The sequence below is a fragment of the Phocoena sinus genome, chromosome 4, assembly GCF_008692025.1.
Source record: "Phocoena sinus isolate mPhoSin1 chromosome 4, mPhoSin1.pri, whole genome shotgun sequence".
NCBI lineage: Eukaryota > Metazoa > Chordata > Mammalia > Artiodactyla > Phocoenidae > Phocoena > Phocoena sinus.
Window position 1 is genome coordinate 144,246,756 of NC_045766.1, and position 18,083 is coordinate 144,264,838.

Below are 18,083 nucleotides of genomic sequence, written 5' to 3' on the forward strand. Positions count from 1 at the left end.
AGTTTGTGTTCTCTTGGAATCAAACTAGAAATTAGTTGCAGAAAGAGAACAGAAAAGTCTCCAGACACTTGGAAACTAAACATTACACTTCTAAATAATCCATGGATGAAAGAGAAAGTCTCAAAAAATACACTGAATGAAAAATGAAACCACTACATATCATAGGTTGCGGGATGTGGCTCAATCGGTACTGAGAGAGAGAAGTTTATAGCACTAATTGCAGACTTTAGAAGAGAGGGTTATAATTATGCACTCACTTTAAGAACCTACAAGAATAAGAGCAAAATAAACCCAAAGCAAGCAGAAGGAAAAGAATAGTAAAGAGCAGAAATCAATAACATTAAAAATAGAAAAACAACAGGGAAAATCAGTGAAACAAAGAGCTGGTTCTTTGAGAAAATTTTTTTAAAAATCAACAAACATCCAGAAAGACTGACCAAAAAAAAAAAAAAAAAAAAGGCATGGGCTTCCCTGGTGGTGCAGTGGTTGAGAGTCTGCCTGCTGATGCAGGGGACACAGGTTCGTGCCCTGGTCCGGGAAGATCCCACATGCTGCAGAGCGGCTGGGCCCGTGAGCCATGGCCCCTGAGCCTGCGCTTCGGGAACCTGTCCTCCACAATGGTAGAGGCCACAACAGTGAGAGGCCCGCGTACCGCAAAAAAAAAAGAGGCAGAGAAAACACAAATTTCCAATTTTAAAACTGACACAGGTGGTGTCACTGTGGACCCTAAGGACATCAAAAGGAAAATGAGAGGAGATTATGAACAACTCTACACTCATAAATTTGACAACTTACATGAAATGAACCAATTCTTTAAAAACCACAAACTGCCACAACTAACCTGATATAAAATAATTAGAAAATAGCCTGTAACTATTAAGGAAATTAAATTCCTAATTTAACTCCCCTCAAAAAAAAAAAAAAAAATCTCCAGGCCCAGATGGTTTCACTGGGGTTTCTACCAAACATTTAAAAAAGAATTAACACTAATTCTACACAATCTCTTCCAGAAAATAAAAGAGGATGAATATGGCCTGATTCATTGTATGAAGCTAATATCACTCTAATGCCAAAACCAAACAGACAGTCACAAAAAGAAAACTATAAGCCAAAATACCTTGTGAATGTAAATGCAAAAATCCTTAAAAAAATATTAGAAAATCAGATTCAACAAGATATACTATGACCAAGTGGAGTTTATTCCAGGGAGGCAAGTTTGGTTCAATATTCAAAAAAATCAATCCATGTAATTTGCCATATTAACAGCCTAATGAAGAAAAATGATATGATCATATCAATCAATGCCAAAAAAGCATATAACAAAATTTAATACCCATTCATCATAAAAACTCTCATAAACATAGGAATAGATGGGACGTCGTAAACTTGATAAAGGCCATCTACAAAAAACCTACAGCTTTTCTTCCAGGATCAGGAACAAGGCAAGGACGTCCACTCTCATCGCTTTTATTCAACATAGTGCTGGGAGCTCTAACCTGTGCAATAAGGCAAGAAAAGGGAATAAAAGGCATACAGATTGGGAGGGAAGAAATCAAACGGTTTCTATTTACAGATGATAAAATTGTCTTTGTAGAAAACCTCAAAACAAAATAAAAACACTCCTAGAACAAATAAAATGAATTCAGCAAGGTTGTAGGATGTAAGATGAACATGTGAAAAATCATCTGTATTTCTAAATACTAACAATGAATAGACACACAAAAATTAAAATTAAAAGCACAAAGCTACTTACGCTTGCTCAAAAATTTAAATCTTAAGTGTAAGTATAACAAAACAGGTATAGAACTTGTGTGCTGAAAACTACAAAATATTGATAAAAGAAATCAATTAAGTTCTAAATAAATGGAGAAACATACACACATGGATTAGAAGACTTAACGTAATAAAGATGCCAATTTTCCCCAAATTGTAACTTCTATCAACATCCTAACAATAATTTTGTAGATAGAGACAAGATTATTCTAAAATTTATATGGAAAATCAAAGAAACAACAGTAGCTAAAACAATTTTGAAAAAAAATAAAATGGGAGGAATTGGTCTACTGGGCTTCAAGATTTATCATATAATTACAGTAGTCAAATATTTGTGGTATGGATGGATGGACATACACAGAGATTAATGGAACAGAATGGAGAACACAGAAATAGATCCACACAAATATGCCCAATTGATTTTTAAAAAATTAATTAACTTTGGGCTTCCCTGGTGGCGCAGTGGTTGAGAGTCTGCCTGCCGATGCAGGGGACACGGGTTCGTGCCCCAGTCCGGGAAGATCCCGCATGCCACGGAGCGGCTGGGCCCGTGAGCCATGGCCGCTGAGCCTGCATGTCCGGAACCTGTGCTCCGCAGCGGGAGGGGCCACAACAGTGAGAGGCCCGCGTACCGCTAAAAAAAAAAAAAAATTAATTAATTAATTTTTATTGTGGTAAAATATACATAACATAAAAGTTACCATTTTAACCATTTGGAAGTTTAAAATTCAGGAGCAATTAGTACATCAAAAGGTTGCATTAATCGTCACCACTGTCTATTCCCAGAACTTTTTCATCATCCCAAACGGGAACCCCATACTTATTAAGCAGTGACTCCTGCCCCTGCCCCCACCTCCTGGAAGTCGGCTTTTTTCGATTTGCCTATTCTGGGTATTTCACATACATGAAGTCACACAATAGGTGGCGTCTTTTTTTTTTTTTTTTTTTTTTTTTTTTTTTTGCGGTACGCGGGCCTCTCACTGTTGTGGTCTCTCCCGTTGTGGAGCACAGGCTCCGGACGCGCAGGCTCAGCGGCCATGGCTCACGGGCCCAGCCGTTCCACGGCATGCGGAATCTTCCCGGACCGGGGCATGAACCCGCGTCCCACTGCATCGGCAGGCGGACTCCCAAGCACTGTGCCACCAGGGAGGCTCAATAGGTGGGGTCTTATGTCTGACTTATTACACTCAGTCTAGCAATTCTGAGGTTTATGCATGTTGTAACTGAGTGATACTTTATTGTAGGATGGACCACACTTCATCCATTCTTCTGTAGATGGACAGCTGGGTTGTTTCCATCCTTTGGCTGTTGTGAGTAATGCTGCTGTAAACATTTGTGTGCAAGCTTTTGCTGGAGTATCTGTTTTCGATTCTTTTGGGTGTACACCTAGGAGTGGAATTGCTGGGTCATACGGTAATGTTATGTTTAACTCATTGAGGAGACACCAAACATTCTTCCAGAATGGCTGCACCATTTTACATTCCCACCATCAACGTGTGAGGGTTCCGATTTCTCTGCATCTTCTCTAACACTTGTTATTGTCTGTTTTTTGATAATAGCCACCCTAGTGGGTGTGAGGTGGTATCTCATTTGGTTTTAATTTGCATTTTCGTAGTGAGTAATGACGTTGAGAAGCTCTTCTTGGGGAAACAGGTGCAGAGAGCGTCACACAGCTAGCTGGAGGACAAGAGGGTGCTAAAGTCCTGGCAGAGAGTCACCAGGAGACTGAGCCGCCCCTGGTGCCCACCACCCAGGAAGTCCCCAGGGGGCAGGCCAAGGGCCTCTCCTGCTCTGCTCCTCCAGCTGAGGCCTGGGCTGGCATTCTGAGGACCCTGAGGGCATTCTAACTCAGGATTTCTGACCCCTGGGACCCCAGCCCTTTTTGGGGAGCCACAGAGACTGAAGCCCCCATCTGGGGCAAAAGGAGAAGACTGTAGTGTCCAGGCTTCCTTGAGGGGCCAAGGCCAGCAGCCGAGGGACAGGACCCCCTCCTGTTCCCACCCTGCCACTGGGCCCTCCTCCTTCCTGACATCTGGGCATATCTCTCAGGGAGCATTTCCTCCTCCTGGCAAGCTGGGAGTGCCTGACATGACCTGGGCAGCAAAGGAGTGTCCTATATGCTGAGAGCATGCACCTGGACACCATCCATCCAAGGCCATTTACTAGCTGTGTGACTTTGGTCAAGTTCCTTAACCTCTCTGTGCCTCAATCTCCCTATCTGTAGAATGGGGATGATAATAATGTTGAACGAACAGGGTGGTTCTGGGATTAAGTAAGGGCAATTGCAAAGTACTCAGAACAGTGCCTAGTGTGCAGTGGGGCTGGTGTGTCTCATACGTAGCATCACTGCACTGCAGGAGAAGCTCCTGTGCTCGCTCCCTTGCAGGTGAGGACAGAGGCTCAGAGACTCACTACTGACGGGTGGGCAAGTTGCTGGGCTGCTCGCTGTCTGGAGAAGGAGCTGAGGCTCAGCCCCGAAGGCAGTGACCTGGCTGAAGGCAGTGCCGGCCCTCGAGGGGCCCCTCTCGCCTCCACACACCCTGGGCCGCTCCAGGTAAGGGGCTGCTATGGAAACCCCCGGCGTAGTGGAAAGTCCGAAACTCTACAGGAGCCTGTTTGCTAATCTCCAAGCCAGAGCCTGGGTGACACCCGAAGCAGTCAGGCCAGCCTCACGACAGAGGCACCTGCAAGGGTATCAGGGCTTTAAACAGTGAAGTGAAGACTTTGCTCTTCTTGGCAGTTTTTAATTTCCCTTGAACCGTTGGCCTGTGACTAAAGCGTTCCCTAGGGACCACCCAGCCCCCCCCAGGGAGAAAATGCACTGGGTGCAGAGTGGCGCTGGAGGAGCACGATGCTGTGGGCCAGTCACCTCAAGGCCACAAACACCGCTCCCTGGCATCTGGGTGCTTCTGTGTGTGAAATTTGGGGTCACGCAGGACAGGCAGGAAAGACCCCCAAGCCCCACATCTCCACAGCTGCACCCACGGCACTGGAGCCTGTGGGCTCGGCGCCCTGGAGGTGGGCAGTGCCAGGGCCCTGCTCCTGACTCAGTCCCCAGAACATTCTACAGGAGAGCTAGCCCAAGAGCTCCATGCTCAGGTCCTGGCCCTGGAGATGACAGTGCCCTCAGCCCTCACCACCGCCCCCTGTGCCGGCCCCAGGCTGATGGAGCTCACGTCTCCACCTCCAACACCGCTGCCCCAGGCTTGGAGCAGCCCGAGGCCCAGAACTGAGCCGTCAGGGGCCCGGGCCTGGAGGTGGGGACACAAAGGCTGGGCTCCCAGGTCAGGAGAGGACTCACAGTGCCCCACCCCGGACTCCCACCTCAGTGTAAAACATGAGGGCCGACGCATGCAAGAAGTCTCGGTGACAGCCCCGTCTCATCGGTCACGAGTCCTTCCCCCTGCCCCGTGTGGCCGGTCCCAGCCCCGTGCTGGCCCTGACCCCAGGCTTCCTGGAGCCCCCACCCACCCTCCAGCCCCGTCCCCAGGCGCCCAGCTTCTCTCCCTAACACAACCTGGCCAGACAGCTTCCTCCAAAAGTCCTCCCAACTCTACAGGCTGACCACAGGGATGGTCCTTCCCACTGTGTCTTGTATCCCTGCCCCCTAACCAGACCATGCTGTCTGGGCCCCCGAGAGCTCAGCATCCCTGGACGCCCCAGTCCACTGCCCCTGCCCACGAGTTGCCTGGGATGCTGTTCCCATCTTGTGGACTTAGGGACCCCTGCTGCGACCCTCCAGGAAGCCTTCCCTACTTCCCTCCGGAAGCTTCTGTCCCCCAGCCTCTGTCCCCCACCTAGGAAGACTCCTGGGGCGCCCCTTCCTGGGCTCTGAGCCACACAAAGACAGAGGTTCCCATGGCCCATACACAGGCATGTCTGTCCATGGGGCCAGCTGCCTTCTAGAAGCCTTACTTTCTAACACACCTGGAGGAAGTAGAAGGTGGGTATCAGCTGGGGACTCCCAGTGGAGTGTGTTCATTTTAAAAATGAGAGGACTGGACGCAACCTAAATGCCCACTGGCAGGTGAATGGATAAAGGAGACGTGGCGCATATACACAGTGGAATGTTACTCAACCATGGAAAGGAACGGAACTGGGTCATTTGCAGAGATGTGGACCGACCTAGAGACTGTCATACAGAGTGAAGTAGGTCAGAAAGAGAAAAACAAATATCGTGTATTAACTCATATATGTGGAATCTAGAAAAATGGTACAGATGAACCTGTGTTTGCAAAGTGGAAATAGAGACACAGACGTAGAGAATAAACGTATGGGCACCAAGGGGGGAAAGGGAGGGTGGGATGAATTGGGAGATTGGGATTGACATATATATACTACTATGTATAAAATAGATAACTAATGAGAACCCGCTGTATAGCACAGGGAACTCCACTTCGCTGTACGGTAGAAACTAACACGACACTGTAAAACAACTATAGCCCAATAATTAAAAAATGAACAAACAGACAAAAAATGAGAGGACTGAAGGCCAAGGAAGGAAAGCCACTCGCCCAGCATCGCCAGCCTCCAGGCAATGCCCAGCTCTGAACCCACTGACATGCACTCGTCATACCCCAGGTCCTCCGTCAGGTGGGTACCTCCTACAGCCCCAGGCTTGGGACCCTGAGCAGCTGCTGCGACGGTGGCAGCGGTGCCCACTCCCCGAGCAGCCCCGTGGAGGCTTCCCGCGCTGCCTCTCCCAGCTGCTGGGGCACCTGGGCAGCCCCTGCTCGTGTCTGACACTGCACCCCAGGTGAGGTGAAGACACCTGTCCTGCTTTTCCCCATTTGAAGAGGGCCCTGTGGGATGCTGGCTGGAACCGCATTTTGGGAATTGAGTCCAGAGGCTTCTTTAAAAAGGAAAGAAAAGCCAGCAGCCTGCTGACGGGTGCACAAGGGGGCTGGCAGGTGGCTGGGACTATCTAGCACTCGGGTTACAGGGAAGTTTCCGTTCCTGCCCCTGAGGAAGCTCCCTGGGCCCTGATTGGCTCGGGCTGAGCGGCTTTTGCTCTCTCCAAGGAGAGCCCGGTATAATAGAGACCAGGGCCGTGAGCTCAGACCCGCGGAGGCCGGAGGAAGCGCCTGGGGCTCCCTCTTCCCGGGCCAGGCGTGACCACCCAGGTGCCCGTCGGCGCAGGGGGCGCGCCAGGGCCAGGAGGCTGACACGGTCCAGACACCCAACAAGTCCAGCGGCACCCCGAGGCCGCGGGAACCCAGGCGGGGAGAGCGGGCCCCCAGTCCCGTGTCCCCGACCCTGCAATGATGGGCGAGGCCCGGGCCGGTGGGGACCCGGCGCTGCGCCGCCTCCTGAGGCTGAACCGCACGGAGATAGCCATGGCCGTGGACAGCGCCTTCCCGCTGCTGCACGCGCTGGTCGACCACGACGTGGTCCCCGAGGACAAATTCCAGGTGGGCCCCTATCCAGACCAGCGACCCAGCAACACGCCCCAGCCTTCACCACGCCCGCGCCCAGGAGCTGGCAAGGTCGCGGAAGACCCGTTCCAGAGGGACCCTCCCCAGCCCCAGCCCCTCCCCACTCTCCCGCCCCCAAGCCCCTCCCCGCCCCCAAGCCCCTCCCCGCCCCCAAGCCCCAGCACCAGGGTAAGGTCCCTGCCGCTAACCCACAGCCTGCCCCACGCGCCACCCGCCAGCAGAGCGAATGGTCTCCAAGGCAAGTTCCGGTGCCCCCCCCAGATCCCCAAAGCCCCCTCCCAGCCCTCCCCAAGCCTCCCTCCAAGTTGAGCCCAGTCTCCTAAGATGAATTCCAGGTGGCCCCCCACCTCACCCCAGCACCCCCCTGCCATCCCCATACCTGCCCCAAGCCAAGGGGATGGACACAGGTGCCCAAGTCTCCAGCGGCCTCCTCGGGGTCAGCATTTGCCCTCTGGTCCTGCAGTGGAGGTGGCAGGAAGGGGGGTACCCGGGAAGGGCAGGGCCCCCATTCCCGCTTTGCTTCAGGAGACGCTGCGTCTGAAGGAGAAGGAGGGCTGCCCACAGGCCTTCCACGCGCTCCTCTCGTGGCTCCTGACCCAGGACACAGCCATCATCCTGGACTTCTGGAGGGTCCTCTTCAAGGACTACAACCTGGAGAGATACACCCGGCTGCAGCCCATCCTAGACAGCTTCCCCAAAGGTGGGGGGCACTGGGGGCTGGGGTCCCGGCCGGCTCAGCCTCCCTCACTGGGGCTGGCAGCAGGAGTCATCCTCTGAGCCCCAGTTGGACTGTGAGAGGGGAGGCGTGGGGCTGTTTAGGGAGCCCCAGACATCACCTAGACCATCTTGGCTTCTAAGAGCAAAGAGCTGAGGCCTCACCTGCCTGAACGGGGCGTCAGTTCTGGGCTTGAAGCTCAGCCTCCGGCCCTGCACACGCCCGCAGATGTGGACCTCAGCCAGCCCCGGAAGGGGAGGAGGCCCCCAGCTGGCCCCAAGGCCACCGTGCTGCTGCCCAGGCCTCCCACCAAGAGGAAGGCCCTGGAGGAACCGAGGGCCACCCCGCTGGCAGCTCTGTCCCCGAGGGGCACCTCCAGCCCAGGTACCCAGCTTGAGGAGCCGGTGGGCTCACAGATCCCCTCACGGAGCCCTACACCCCCTGACCACGCCCCCTCCCCGACCTGGTCCGGGAACATCTGTCCCTCCTGCTTGGCCCAGAGTCAGCCTGGCAGAGGTCCCTCTGGGGACTTGGACGGACACCCTGTATGAGCCCCGCAGCCCTTGTTGATCCCCGGGCCCTGTGAGTAGGCAGGTGGGTGTACTTCCTGTCTCCTGATGTGGACACCAGAGCCCGGTAAAGCAAGGGGACACACCAGAGTCCAGGAGACCCCACCTGGCACTCTCCCACCTGCGCCCTGGCCTTGGCCCAGCAGCAGGAGGAGGGCCAGGCTGTCCCTGCTCCCCGACAGGCTCCCAAGTCAAGGCCAAGCCCTCCAAGAAGTCAGAGAGCAACGCAGAGCCACAGCGCCTCCCGCTGGGCAACGGTGAGCCAGGCCCCAGGTCTGGGGGTCAGGGGTCTGTCTTGGGAGCTGGGACCATGCTGGCCTGGGGTCACCCCACCTATGCCCCTCTGAGTGCCCCATCCTTCAGGGCCAGCTCCGACCCTGCTTCCTCCAGAGAATAGCCCCTGGCCCTTGGCCAGATGCAACCTGGGACCTGGAGACCTCCCATGGGCCCCTGGTGCCGGCCTGAGGGCAGGCTCTGGGGACCCTGCCTCCCTCCCAGCCCAGCCCAGGGCCACATCCCAGCGTCTCTGTTCAGTCCCGCCAGCTGGGTTCAGACGGCTTGTACACCACACACCAGACCACACCACATACGTGTACACGCACACACACACGCACTCCATGGCCCGTCTCTGCACTTACATGTGAGCTGTCTGTCTGTCTGTGGAGGGGCTGGACCCCCTCCCCGGCCTGCCCTGTGTGGAAAGAAGGAAGGATTCTGCTGCCCAGACGCCCCGCACTCCCCACTGCCCATGCTCAGGAGCCGTCGTCCCAACAGGTGACCCCCCATTTGGTGCTCCTTTCCCCAGGAATTCAGACCGTGTCCGCTTCAGTCCAGAGAGCCATGGCCGTGTCATCTGGGGATGTCCCAGGAGCCCGCGGGGCCGTGGAGGGGATCCTCATCCAGCAGGTGTTTGAGGCAGGTAGACGGCGCTGGGAAGGGGCTGCCAGGGGATCCACGTCCCCGCTCAGCTCCCCGGTGGCTCCAGAGCATGGACGAGGCAGCCCCTACTCCCTGCAGTGGGTCTGCCGTCTCTGGAGCGGATGCTCTGGGCAGGGCTTGGGGAACTCCTGGACTCTAAGCTGGACAACCTGCGGCCCCAGCCCCGCCCGCCCCATCCTTGCAGCTCCTCCTTCCTCCACTCCCTGTGCTGCACACCCTCTGGGGATGCCGAGGACCCTGGGAGCTGCTGCGGGCTCCAGTCTCACCCACCAGGGATGGTCCCAAGGATCCCTACAGTAGTTTCCTAGGGCTGTTATGATGAGTTGCCACAAAAGGGGTGGCTTAAAGCAACAGAAACACCAAAATCAAGGTGTGGGTGGGGCCGGGCTTGCTCCCTCAGAGTCTCTAGGGCAGAGGCTTCTCTGCTTCCTCCAGCTCATGGCAACCCCCATGCCCCGGCTTGTAGTCACATCACTCCAGCTCCTCGCCACAGAGCCTCCTCCCTGTGTCTCTCTGCGTCCTCTTGTCTTCTCATAAGGATGCTGTCCTTGGACTTCGGTCCAGTGCAAGCCCATCTTAACATCTACAAAGACCCTACTTGCGAATAAGGCTGCATTCCGAGACTCCGAGTGGACGAGAATTTGGGAGACGTGCTTCCCCCCAGCAGAGAATCCCTGCTGTGTTCAGGACCCTGGGCCCAGAGCTGACTGGAGTGGGGTTTGTGGGGGAGGAACAGCCAGCTGTAGAGCCTCCCTGCCAGGCCCCGCCCCCCGACCCGTCTCCTCCCAGGTGGCTCCAAGAAGTGCATCCAGGTTGGGGGGGAGTTTTACACTCCCAGCAAGTTTGAAGACCCCAGTGGGGCAAAGAACAAGACCCGAAGCGGCAGCAGCCTGAAGACGCTGGTCCGAGCCAAGGGGACCCAGGCTCCTGTCCCTGTAAGCGCTGCTGGGACCGCCCCTGGGGAGGCCTGGCCCTCGGCCCCCTCCCCCAGCACCCGGGGCAGCAGCATCATGTCACCTCTGGTGGGGAGCTCTGCTGTGGCTGGGGACTGCCCCTCCCGCCCGAATGCCTCCCCTGCTGGTGACCCTCTCTCTTCTCCCTGGCAGGGTGGAGGCGATTCGAGGGCAGGCCAGCAGGACAGGGCCCCGGGCCCCCCTGCCCTCCCCAGTGAGCCCCAGCTGCACCAGGTAACGCTCAGAGCACCCCCAGGATCCTGAGGGCGGGGCCTCCTGCCGATTTGCCGCTTGTCCAGGGCAGTCACTCCAGGGACTGGAGGACAGAGGTCTAAGCTTCTGTTCACAGGGTGGAGCACTTTATTTTTAATAGCATTTTTTTCTGATAATATGCAATTGTAAAAATTCACATAAGTTAGAGCACGTGAGTCCTCCCAGGCTCTTAAAAGCACAGCGTTTGGTCCGGCTGCCAGCTGTCCCACGCCTCACAGTTGGGCCCTTGGTATGGCTGTGTCCCCTGCTAGGAGCCAGGAACCCAAGCATCACGTACGCCCTTGGGCTCCCAGCACCGTTTCTGCCAGGGATCCCGACACCCCCGCCAGGCGCTGTGCTGGCCCCCGGGGAACGAGGAAATGAGAAGGACTCAAGCCTGCCCCCAGGAGCTCCTGGGCCAGCAGGTGTTCGGGGCTAGAGTCTCAGAGGTGGGGGGGCCTTGGGGAGCCCTGGGGAGCAGGCAGTCAGGGCGGGATTCCAGCAGGGAGCCGGCGAGGGGCATCTCTCGGGGAGGGCGCTGCCCCATCCCGGGTCCTCCCGACGCTGCGTGTCTCTCACCTGTGCCAGAAGAACGAGGATGAATGTGCGGCGTGCAGGGATGGCGGGGAGCTCCTCTGCTGCGACGGCTGCCCCCGCGCCTTCCACCTGGCCTGCCTGACGCCCCCGCTCCACCAGATCCCCAGGTGGGCCCGGCCCCGCCCAGCCTCCTCACTGGCCAGCCCTGAGTGGGAGGCCGCCCAGCAGTGTCTCCACTCCAGGGATGGGCAGTGAGGCCAGCCTGGGAGGGGGCCTTGGCTCAGGTCACCGGGCGGTGGGGCTGGGGCCCGGGATCCTCCCACCCACGTCCCCGCGTGGCCGCGCTGTCCCCCGCAGCCTGGCCAGCAGGCCCCTGAGGCCCAAGGCAAGGGACGGCCGTCCCGTCCCATCTCGTCCCATCTCCCCCAGCCCAGAGCGCCACAAGCAGCTGACCAGCGGCACTAAGCAGGGTCTGACTCCAAGTCGGGCTGGGGGGCACAGAGGCCACAGAGCTGCCCCCCAAGGGCCGGTGGGGGCACAGGCTAGGTCCAGCGCAAGGCCCCCTGCCCTGGCCCCCTGGGACAGCGCTGTCCGCTACCAGCAGCTTCCGCAGGTCAGGGCGGCCTGGGTGCAGGGCGGAGCGCTGGGTGGGCATTCTCGCCCCGACCCTGCCCCGCTCACCACACGACCTTGACCAGGTCACATCTCTGGCCGGGTCATCCCTCAGCTCTGCTCAATGCTGCCCGCCTTCCATTCTCTTCCTTCCTGCCCTTGACCGGCCCCTGTTCTACTGGGCACCGTCCCCCCGTGGAATCGAGGGAGGCCAGCCTAGGGAGGCCCCGCCTGCAAGGCAGGGCCCGTGAGAGCCAGGCACAGGCCCAGGCCGCTGCAGGTTCGCGGGTGTTGGGAATTCTTGGTGCTCATCCGAGAAGCACTCGGGGGACGTGCCAGGCTGGCGAGGGCCGCCTCAGCAGGCTTAGCTACCCCAGCATCCCGGGCTCTCCCGCTCACCGGCCGGGCAGGCCCTTCCCCCGTGGCTCTGCCTGTTCCCCTTAGTTTCCCCATTGGGGAATGGAAAGGGTGACCTGGAGAAGCCCTCAGGTCTCCCCTGTGTTGCGGGCTTGGGAGTTCACTGTCCCCTCTGCCTCGCCCTGCATGTCTCTGGCCGGTGACAACGCGACCAGTGGGACCTGGAGGTGCTCCAGCTGCCTCCAGGGAAGAGCCCAGCGGGACCTGCCCCAGGCTGAGGAGCCCCGGCACCAGGAGCCGCCTGCAGAGACCCCGGTACACATAGGCCCACTCCCAGGCCCTCTGTCCGCCGGCTGCCTCCTGGCCACTCCTGTGGGTCGGGCCTGCCCCAGCCAGAGAGCCACGTGCCTCCCACCCTGGCCTGGCCCCATCAATTCCACTTTCTCCTGTGGGACCGGGCGCACAGGCCACCGGGAAGCGGCCCTTACAACGGCGCCGCTTCTCAGTCCTCTGCTTTGGGGGCCTTCAGCTCTATCAGCCCAACACAGGGGACGCACTTCGACCACCAATAACATTCTCCAAAAATGTTTTAAGTGTTCTGTTACCGCAAAGTCACAACGGATACGATGCGTGCCCCAGCATATGCCGAGTGTGTAGTCCGACAGCCCGTGAGGGCCACGGGGCCCCGCCTTTAGATGGGGAAAGGGTCAGGGAACTTGCCGGGACCACAGAGCCGGGAACGGCACCCGGGCCTTTCCCACCCAATGTGGCGCTCTTCCCCACGACGCCAGCCCCCGGTTCCCAGGGCCCCAGCGGTCACTAACTCCTGGATGGTGCTGGGCAAGTCCCCTGCAACACCTCTGAGAACTGACCCTCCGGTTCCAGGTCCTCCTGGCACTGAGGTCAGCGGGAGAGGAGGCCAGGGGACCGCCCAGCGAGCGCCCCGCTGGAATGGATGTTGCGGTCACCTACAAGCACCTGCTGGCCTCACCTCCTGCAGCCCCCCCGCTTGTGCTGGACCCCTCGGCCCTGCACCCCCTGTTGTGTGTGGGCCCTGAGGGGCAGCAGGTGAGCAGGGTGCTGGGGTCAGGGTGGCTGTCTTCAGGGAGCTCAGGGTCTACAGGGGCAGCCAGGTGAGCCTGAAACAGGACAGTGACAGGCGGGGGTAAGGAGGTAGGATTCAGATGGAGGTTGGGGTGGGGGCTGCGGGGAGGGCGGGCGGAGGAGGCTGGAGGGAGGCCCAGGGGCTCTTGGGGTTGCTAGATTACCCAGAACGAGGTGCGGGCTCTGCGGGGGAGGGTGAAGGGAAGGGGGCTGCTGGAGGGATTCCAGAGGACGCGACCTCTCTCCGCACTCTCGAAAGCCCCCTCACAAGGGCAGGACGATAAAGCGGGTAGAGTTCGCAGCCCCAGGTCTCGCAGGCCCTCCTGCCTCCTCTGGAACGGATGCCCTTCTGGGTTCCCTTGACTAGCCCCGCAGGGGGTCCGGGCCCACCAAGGGGGACCGAGACGGGACACCTAGTTTCGCCAAGCTGCAGCCCAAAGGTGCTGGGGCGCCCTTGACCTCTCTAGGCCTGGATCCCGAAACCTCGGACTCGCCCCCCACCCCGTGCGCCCCTCCCCGGCCCCCGGTCACCCCGCCGTGGTCCGTCTGCAGGGCCCGGCGCCAGGCGCGAGGTGCGGGGTGTGCGGGGACGGCGCGGACGCGCTTCGGTGCTCACACTGCTCCGCGGCCTTCCACTGGCGCTGCCACTTCCCCGCCGGCGCTGCCCGGCCCGGGTGAGTGCGGGGCCGGCACCGGGAGGGGGAGGGGGAGGGCCGGCGACCCCCAACGGCTTTAAGATTCCGGGGCGCAGAGGGCACTCCCAGCCCTGCCCCAGCCCCGGCAGCCTGCAGCCTCTCCTCCGCTCGCCAGGGCCGCCGTGCGCTGCAAATCCTGCTCCGGAGACCCCGCCCCGGCCCCCGGGGAGGGGGCGCCCGCCGCGAGTCCCGCCCTGAGCCCCGCCCGCCCGGCTCCCGCGACCCTCAAGCTCATCGCCAAAGCCGCCGCCGCCGGCCCTGGGGCGCAGGTGAGGGGGGATCCCGCATCTCCAGGGGAGGCCCCGGCCCGGGCGCCAGCTTCGCGGGTGTGCACCAAACCTGACCATGTGTTTATTCTGTACATACGATATATTTGTTTAAATCGACTCCCGTCTGATAACTTAAATCTGCAGAGAAAGGCAACCCTCCCAAGCCACAGTGGCTATGCAGCCGCCGGTTGGGGTTGGTTGCAGGCCCAGAGCTCCGCTAACCCCGCAGCTGCTCTGGCCCCTTCCGCACCCCCCGGAGTGCCCCGTGCAGGGAGCGCCATCCTCGTCCTCGCGGTGGGGCGGGGCAGGGGAGAGCGGAAGGAGAGACGTGTGACTCCACCCGTGTGACTCCACCCGTGTCATCTCGCCTCCAATCCTCCAGCAGCCTTGGGCCCTGGGACCTTGGGGAGGAGGGACTAGCCTCACTGAACCTTCACTTCCCAGGGCTCCCTCAGAGCCAGGGAGCCCTGTGTGTCTCCTGCCCAGAGGCCTGCAGAAGGTGGCGCATCTGCCCCGACTGCCCGCAGCAGGGGCCTTCCTGACCACACCCCTGCCCCTGAGGAATCCTCGGGGGCCCGGGGTGGTGATGTTCTACCCCCGTCCATGGTCCATCCTACCTCCCAGTCCCGCCTCGTAATCCCCTGCACGCACGGTGGGTGACAGGGCACCCCAGGTGCTGGGCACAAGAGGGCTCACACCTACTGGCGTTCCGCTCCTTCTGGAAGCCTCTCTCCGGATCCCCAGCACGCTGCACTGTGTGTGCCAAGCCCTCACCCAGGGCTGGTGGCATCAAGGGCTGGAGAAGGTCCCGAGATTTGGCTGATCTGAGCTACAAACTGGACGATTGCATGTGGTTCCACTTAGCATGGCCTCGCTCCGCCTAGCCTGCGAGCCAGGGGGAGTGTGCCACGTCCCCAGCTCTGGCCCTCGCCCCTCAGGGGCACGGTTGGCCCCGCAGGCTTGTTGGGTGGCTGAAGGGTGGCTGTGGGACCAGGCTCTTTCCTGTCTGGGCCTCACGTTTCCCATCGGTGACAGGGTCCCTTCCAGCTGGTCCTTGCCCCAGAGGGGTGGCAGGGACCTGGCCAGGCAGCCCCGAGCTCGCCCGCGCCCACTCTGCCTCCAGAGCCGGGTGTTAGAATTCAGTTCCCGGGGTCCCGCCTGGAGAAGCGCGCAGCACCCCACTGCCCTGGCGCGGACACTGCTGCTGCCTCTGTAGGGAGTCCTGCTGCTGTGGGGGTGAGCCCGGCAGGGGTGCAGAAGGTGGCTTGACCTCCTCCCTGTTCTGGGTTCCAGGCGGGGGACGATTCTGCTGTTCATGAGCCAGTTCTGCACAGGGATGACCTGGAGTCCCTCCTGAGTGAGGTAACACGTCACCTGGCTGGGGCCACACCCGTCCCCCTCTGCCTCCGCCTCCGCGGCCTCTGAAGCAGCCAGCTCCCAGGCCACGGGAGCAGCTGGAGGCCCCCGTTCTGGGAACGCTGGACACCACAGGCCCACGTCACCCCAGATGGCGCTGGCCCCTCCACGCACAAACGAGCCAGAGCGGGCCCCAAGCTGCTCCCCTTTCTAGCTGCCCTGGAGGTCCCGGGGCCTGGACCCTGGAGAGCTGGTGGCTGCAGGAACCAGCGCTGGGGCCACTGAAGCCTGATGTAGAGGCCGTGACTTTCCCTGGGGCTAGGCACTCTGGGACCACGCCCCCTTGCACATCCCTCCCTCCCCCTCCTCAACCCAGGCCCCTCCACCCGACGATGAACAGCTAGAATCACTGGGAAGAAAAGGTGGCTTTTAGAAAAGGTTAAAGTCCTCCAGCCACCCCCAGACCCCAGGTGGCTAGTACGTGTCCTCAGGGGCCTGGCGTGGCACCTTGGGGATCCCAGCTGACCACGGGGGCCCTGCCTTGGGTGGTGGGCCAAGCACGGGCAGGTCCCAGACACTGAGGCTGTCTTTAGAGGCCCCGAGAGGGCCAGGGGTGACCCGAGTGCCAATATAGGTGGGCAGAGTGGGGCAGATTCACAAGCCCCTGTGGAGCAGGTCACCCCCGTTCTGTTGGAATATCAGGCATTCCCACGGCGCCTCCAGTCCCGCTGGAGCGTCAGGCTCTGCGCAGAGCTGGGCAGAGTGAGGGAAGGAGCTGGCCCTGCCGAGACATCCGGGAAGAGGCCACCAGTTGACAGAACAGCTGTGGTGGCTGTGCCTGGGTTTACGGGAAGCTCAGAGGAGTGTGGGATGAGGCGTGCCCCCGGCCGAAGTCTGGTGGGGCCTGGGGCCTGTTTCCGCATCTCTGTATAGGAGGGCTGGGTTGGATGGCACCTTCCCACCACGATGTTTATGACTCAGGTGGCCCTGGAGGCCAGGGCAGGCCGGATGTGGGCCGGGCAGGCACACCTGTGCCCCGAGGTTCTGGCCCAAGCCCCGCTCTCTGCTCTGTCGTGCAGCACTCCTTCGACGGCATCCTGCAGTGGGCCATCCAGAGCATGTCCCGCCCGGTGGCCGAGGCGCCCACCTTCCCCTGCTAATCCAGGACCCCTGCCTTCAGGCAGTGTGGGAGGAGGCGGGCAGGCACCTGAGGACGCTGCCAGCGCCGAAGCAGACCTCATACGCACGGCCACTGGCTTGGAAAGGGACCGAGGGGGAGGTTAGGACCAGGCACTGAGACGTTCCGAGTGCCGTCAACAGCCAGCTTGTCAGTAGCCGTGCCTATGGCGGCACAAAGCCGTCGTGTGCGCTGAAATTAAAGTCACCTCAGTGGGTTCGACATGCTCTCCAGTACAGTGTGCTTGTTTTGGGGCGGCGGGGGGCGGTCTGTTCCCCTGTGTTTCTGGTGCCCGCCGTGTAGGCTGAGCTGGCTGTAACAGGAAGAGAATGCCCGGAGCAGGAGTCCCTCTGCTCCACCCTCTGCTGGAGCCCCCAGGGGCTTGCCCTGCCCCCAGCACAGCCCCTGCCCCACGTGGCCTGGCCCCACCCACCACATGCTCCTAGCTCCTGTGCTCCTCAAAGGGCCAAGCTCATCCCCACCCCAGGGCCTTTGCACGGGCTTCTCCCTCTGCTCAGAGTCCCTCTGCCTTGGTGCTTCGCATGTCTGTTTCCTCACCTGTGAGATCTCAGCTCCTCGTTCATTCAGAGTCATTTATTCGGGAAACCTTTACTGTGGCTCTTCTATATGCTGAGCATTAGGGGTCCTAGAGGGACATTCCGGTGACAGACTACTCACAAGAGGGGGTGACCTCACACAGAAGCAGGAAAGAGGACAGGGGTCAGGGGGCTGGAGTGTGCCAGGGGAGGGGCTGGAAGCTAGAGTGGTGTGTCCGGGACAGACATGAGGTCAGGTGATGGGGGCACCGTGGGCCGCCGTGGACAGCGCTGTGTTTATTTTGCTCGTGGCACCCACCACCGGGAGACAGCCCGTCAGAACTGAGTCCTTTCCTAGTGGTGTCTGTCTGCCCTTAAAGAGGCCACTGTGGGACCTGGGACCCTGTCTGACTCTCAGCCATGTCCCCAGGACCTGGCACAGATGCTGGGGCGGTGTTGCTTGAAGGAGATGTCAGGGCTGTCACAGCCCCACCTGCAGAGCCCCCCGTGATAGAAGCCCTGATGGGGGTCAGAGCCCTGCGGAGGGAGGGGTAGCTGCAGGCCTCATGTGCGTTGGGGGCAGAGGTGGGATGTGTGCTGGTTCGGCACCTGTGGCTTTTGTCCCCACCCCGGATGGGGGGCCGGCAGGGAGTAGCAGCAGGAATGGGGGTCCCAGCTCAGGACACACAGCCCTTGGACTTCTGGGGGTCTCGTGGCTCACTCAGACCCTCTGGAGCCCCTCTGTGCCGGGCACACATTAGGTAGCCTCTGCGGGGGTGGGACAGGGCATGTCGGCCCACCCAG

At 59.5% G+C, this 18,083-nt stretch overlaps 1 protein-coding gene across 1 annotated transcript; it reads left to right on the top strand.

Annotated features, from left to right (window-relative positions):
• The first annotated feature begins 7,037 nt into the window (after positions 1-7,037).
• On the top strand, positions 7,038-16,726 carry AIRE (autoimmune regulator). Its single transcript, XM_032629463.1, has 14 exons — positions 7,038-7,184; positions 7,734-7,908; positions 8,152-8,307; positions 8,675-8,749; positions 9,298-9,411; positions 10,221-10,366; positions 10,538-10,618; positions 11,225-11,340; positions 12,358-12,457; positions 13,028-13,210; positions 13,799-13,920; positions 14,057-14,153; positions 15,504-15,572; positions 16,646-16,726. Exons 1-14 carry the CDS (start codon positions 7,038-7,040, stop codon positions 16,724-16,726), a joined length of 1,662 nt encoding a protein of 553 aa, XP_032485354.1.
• The last annotated feature ends 1,357 nt before the right edge of the window (positions 16,727-18,083 follow it).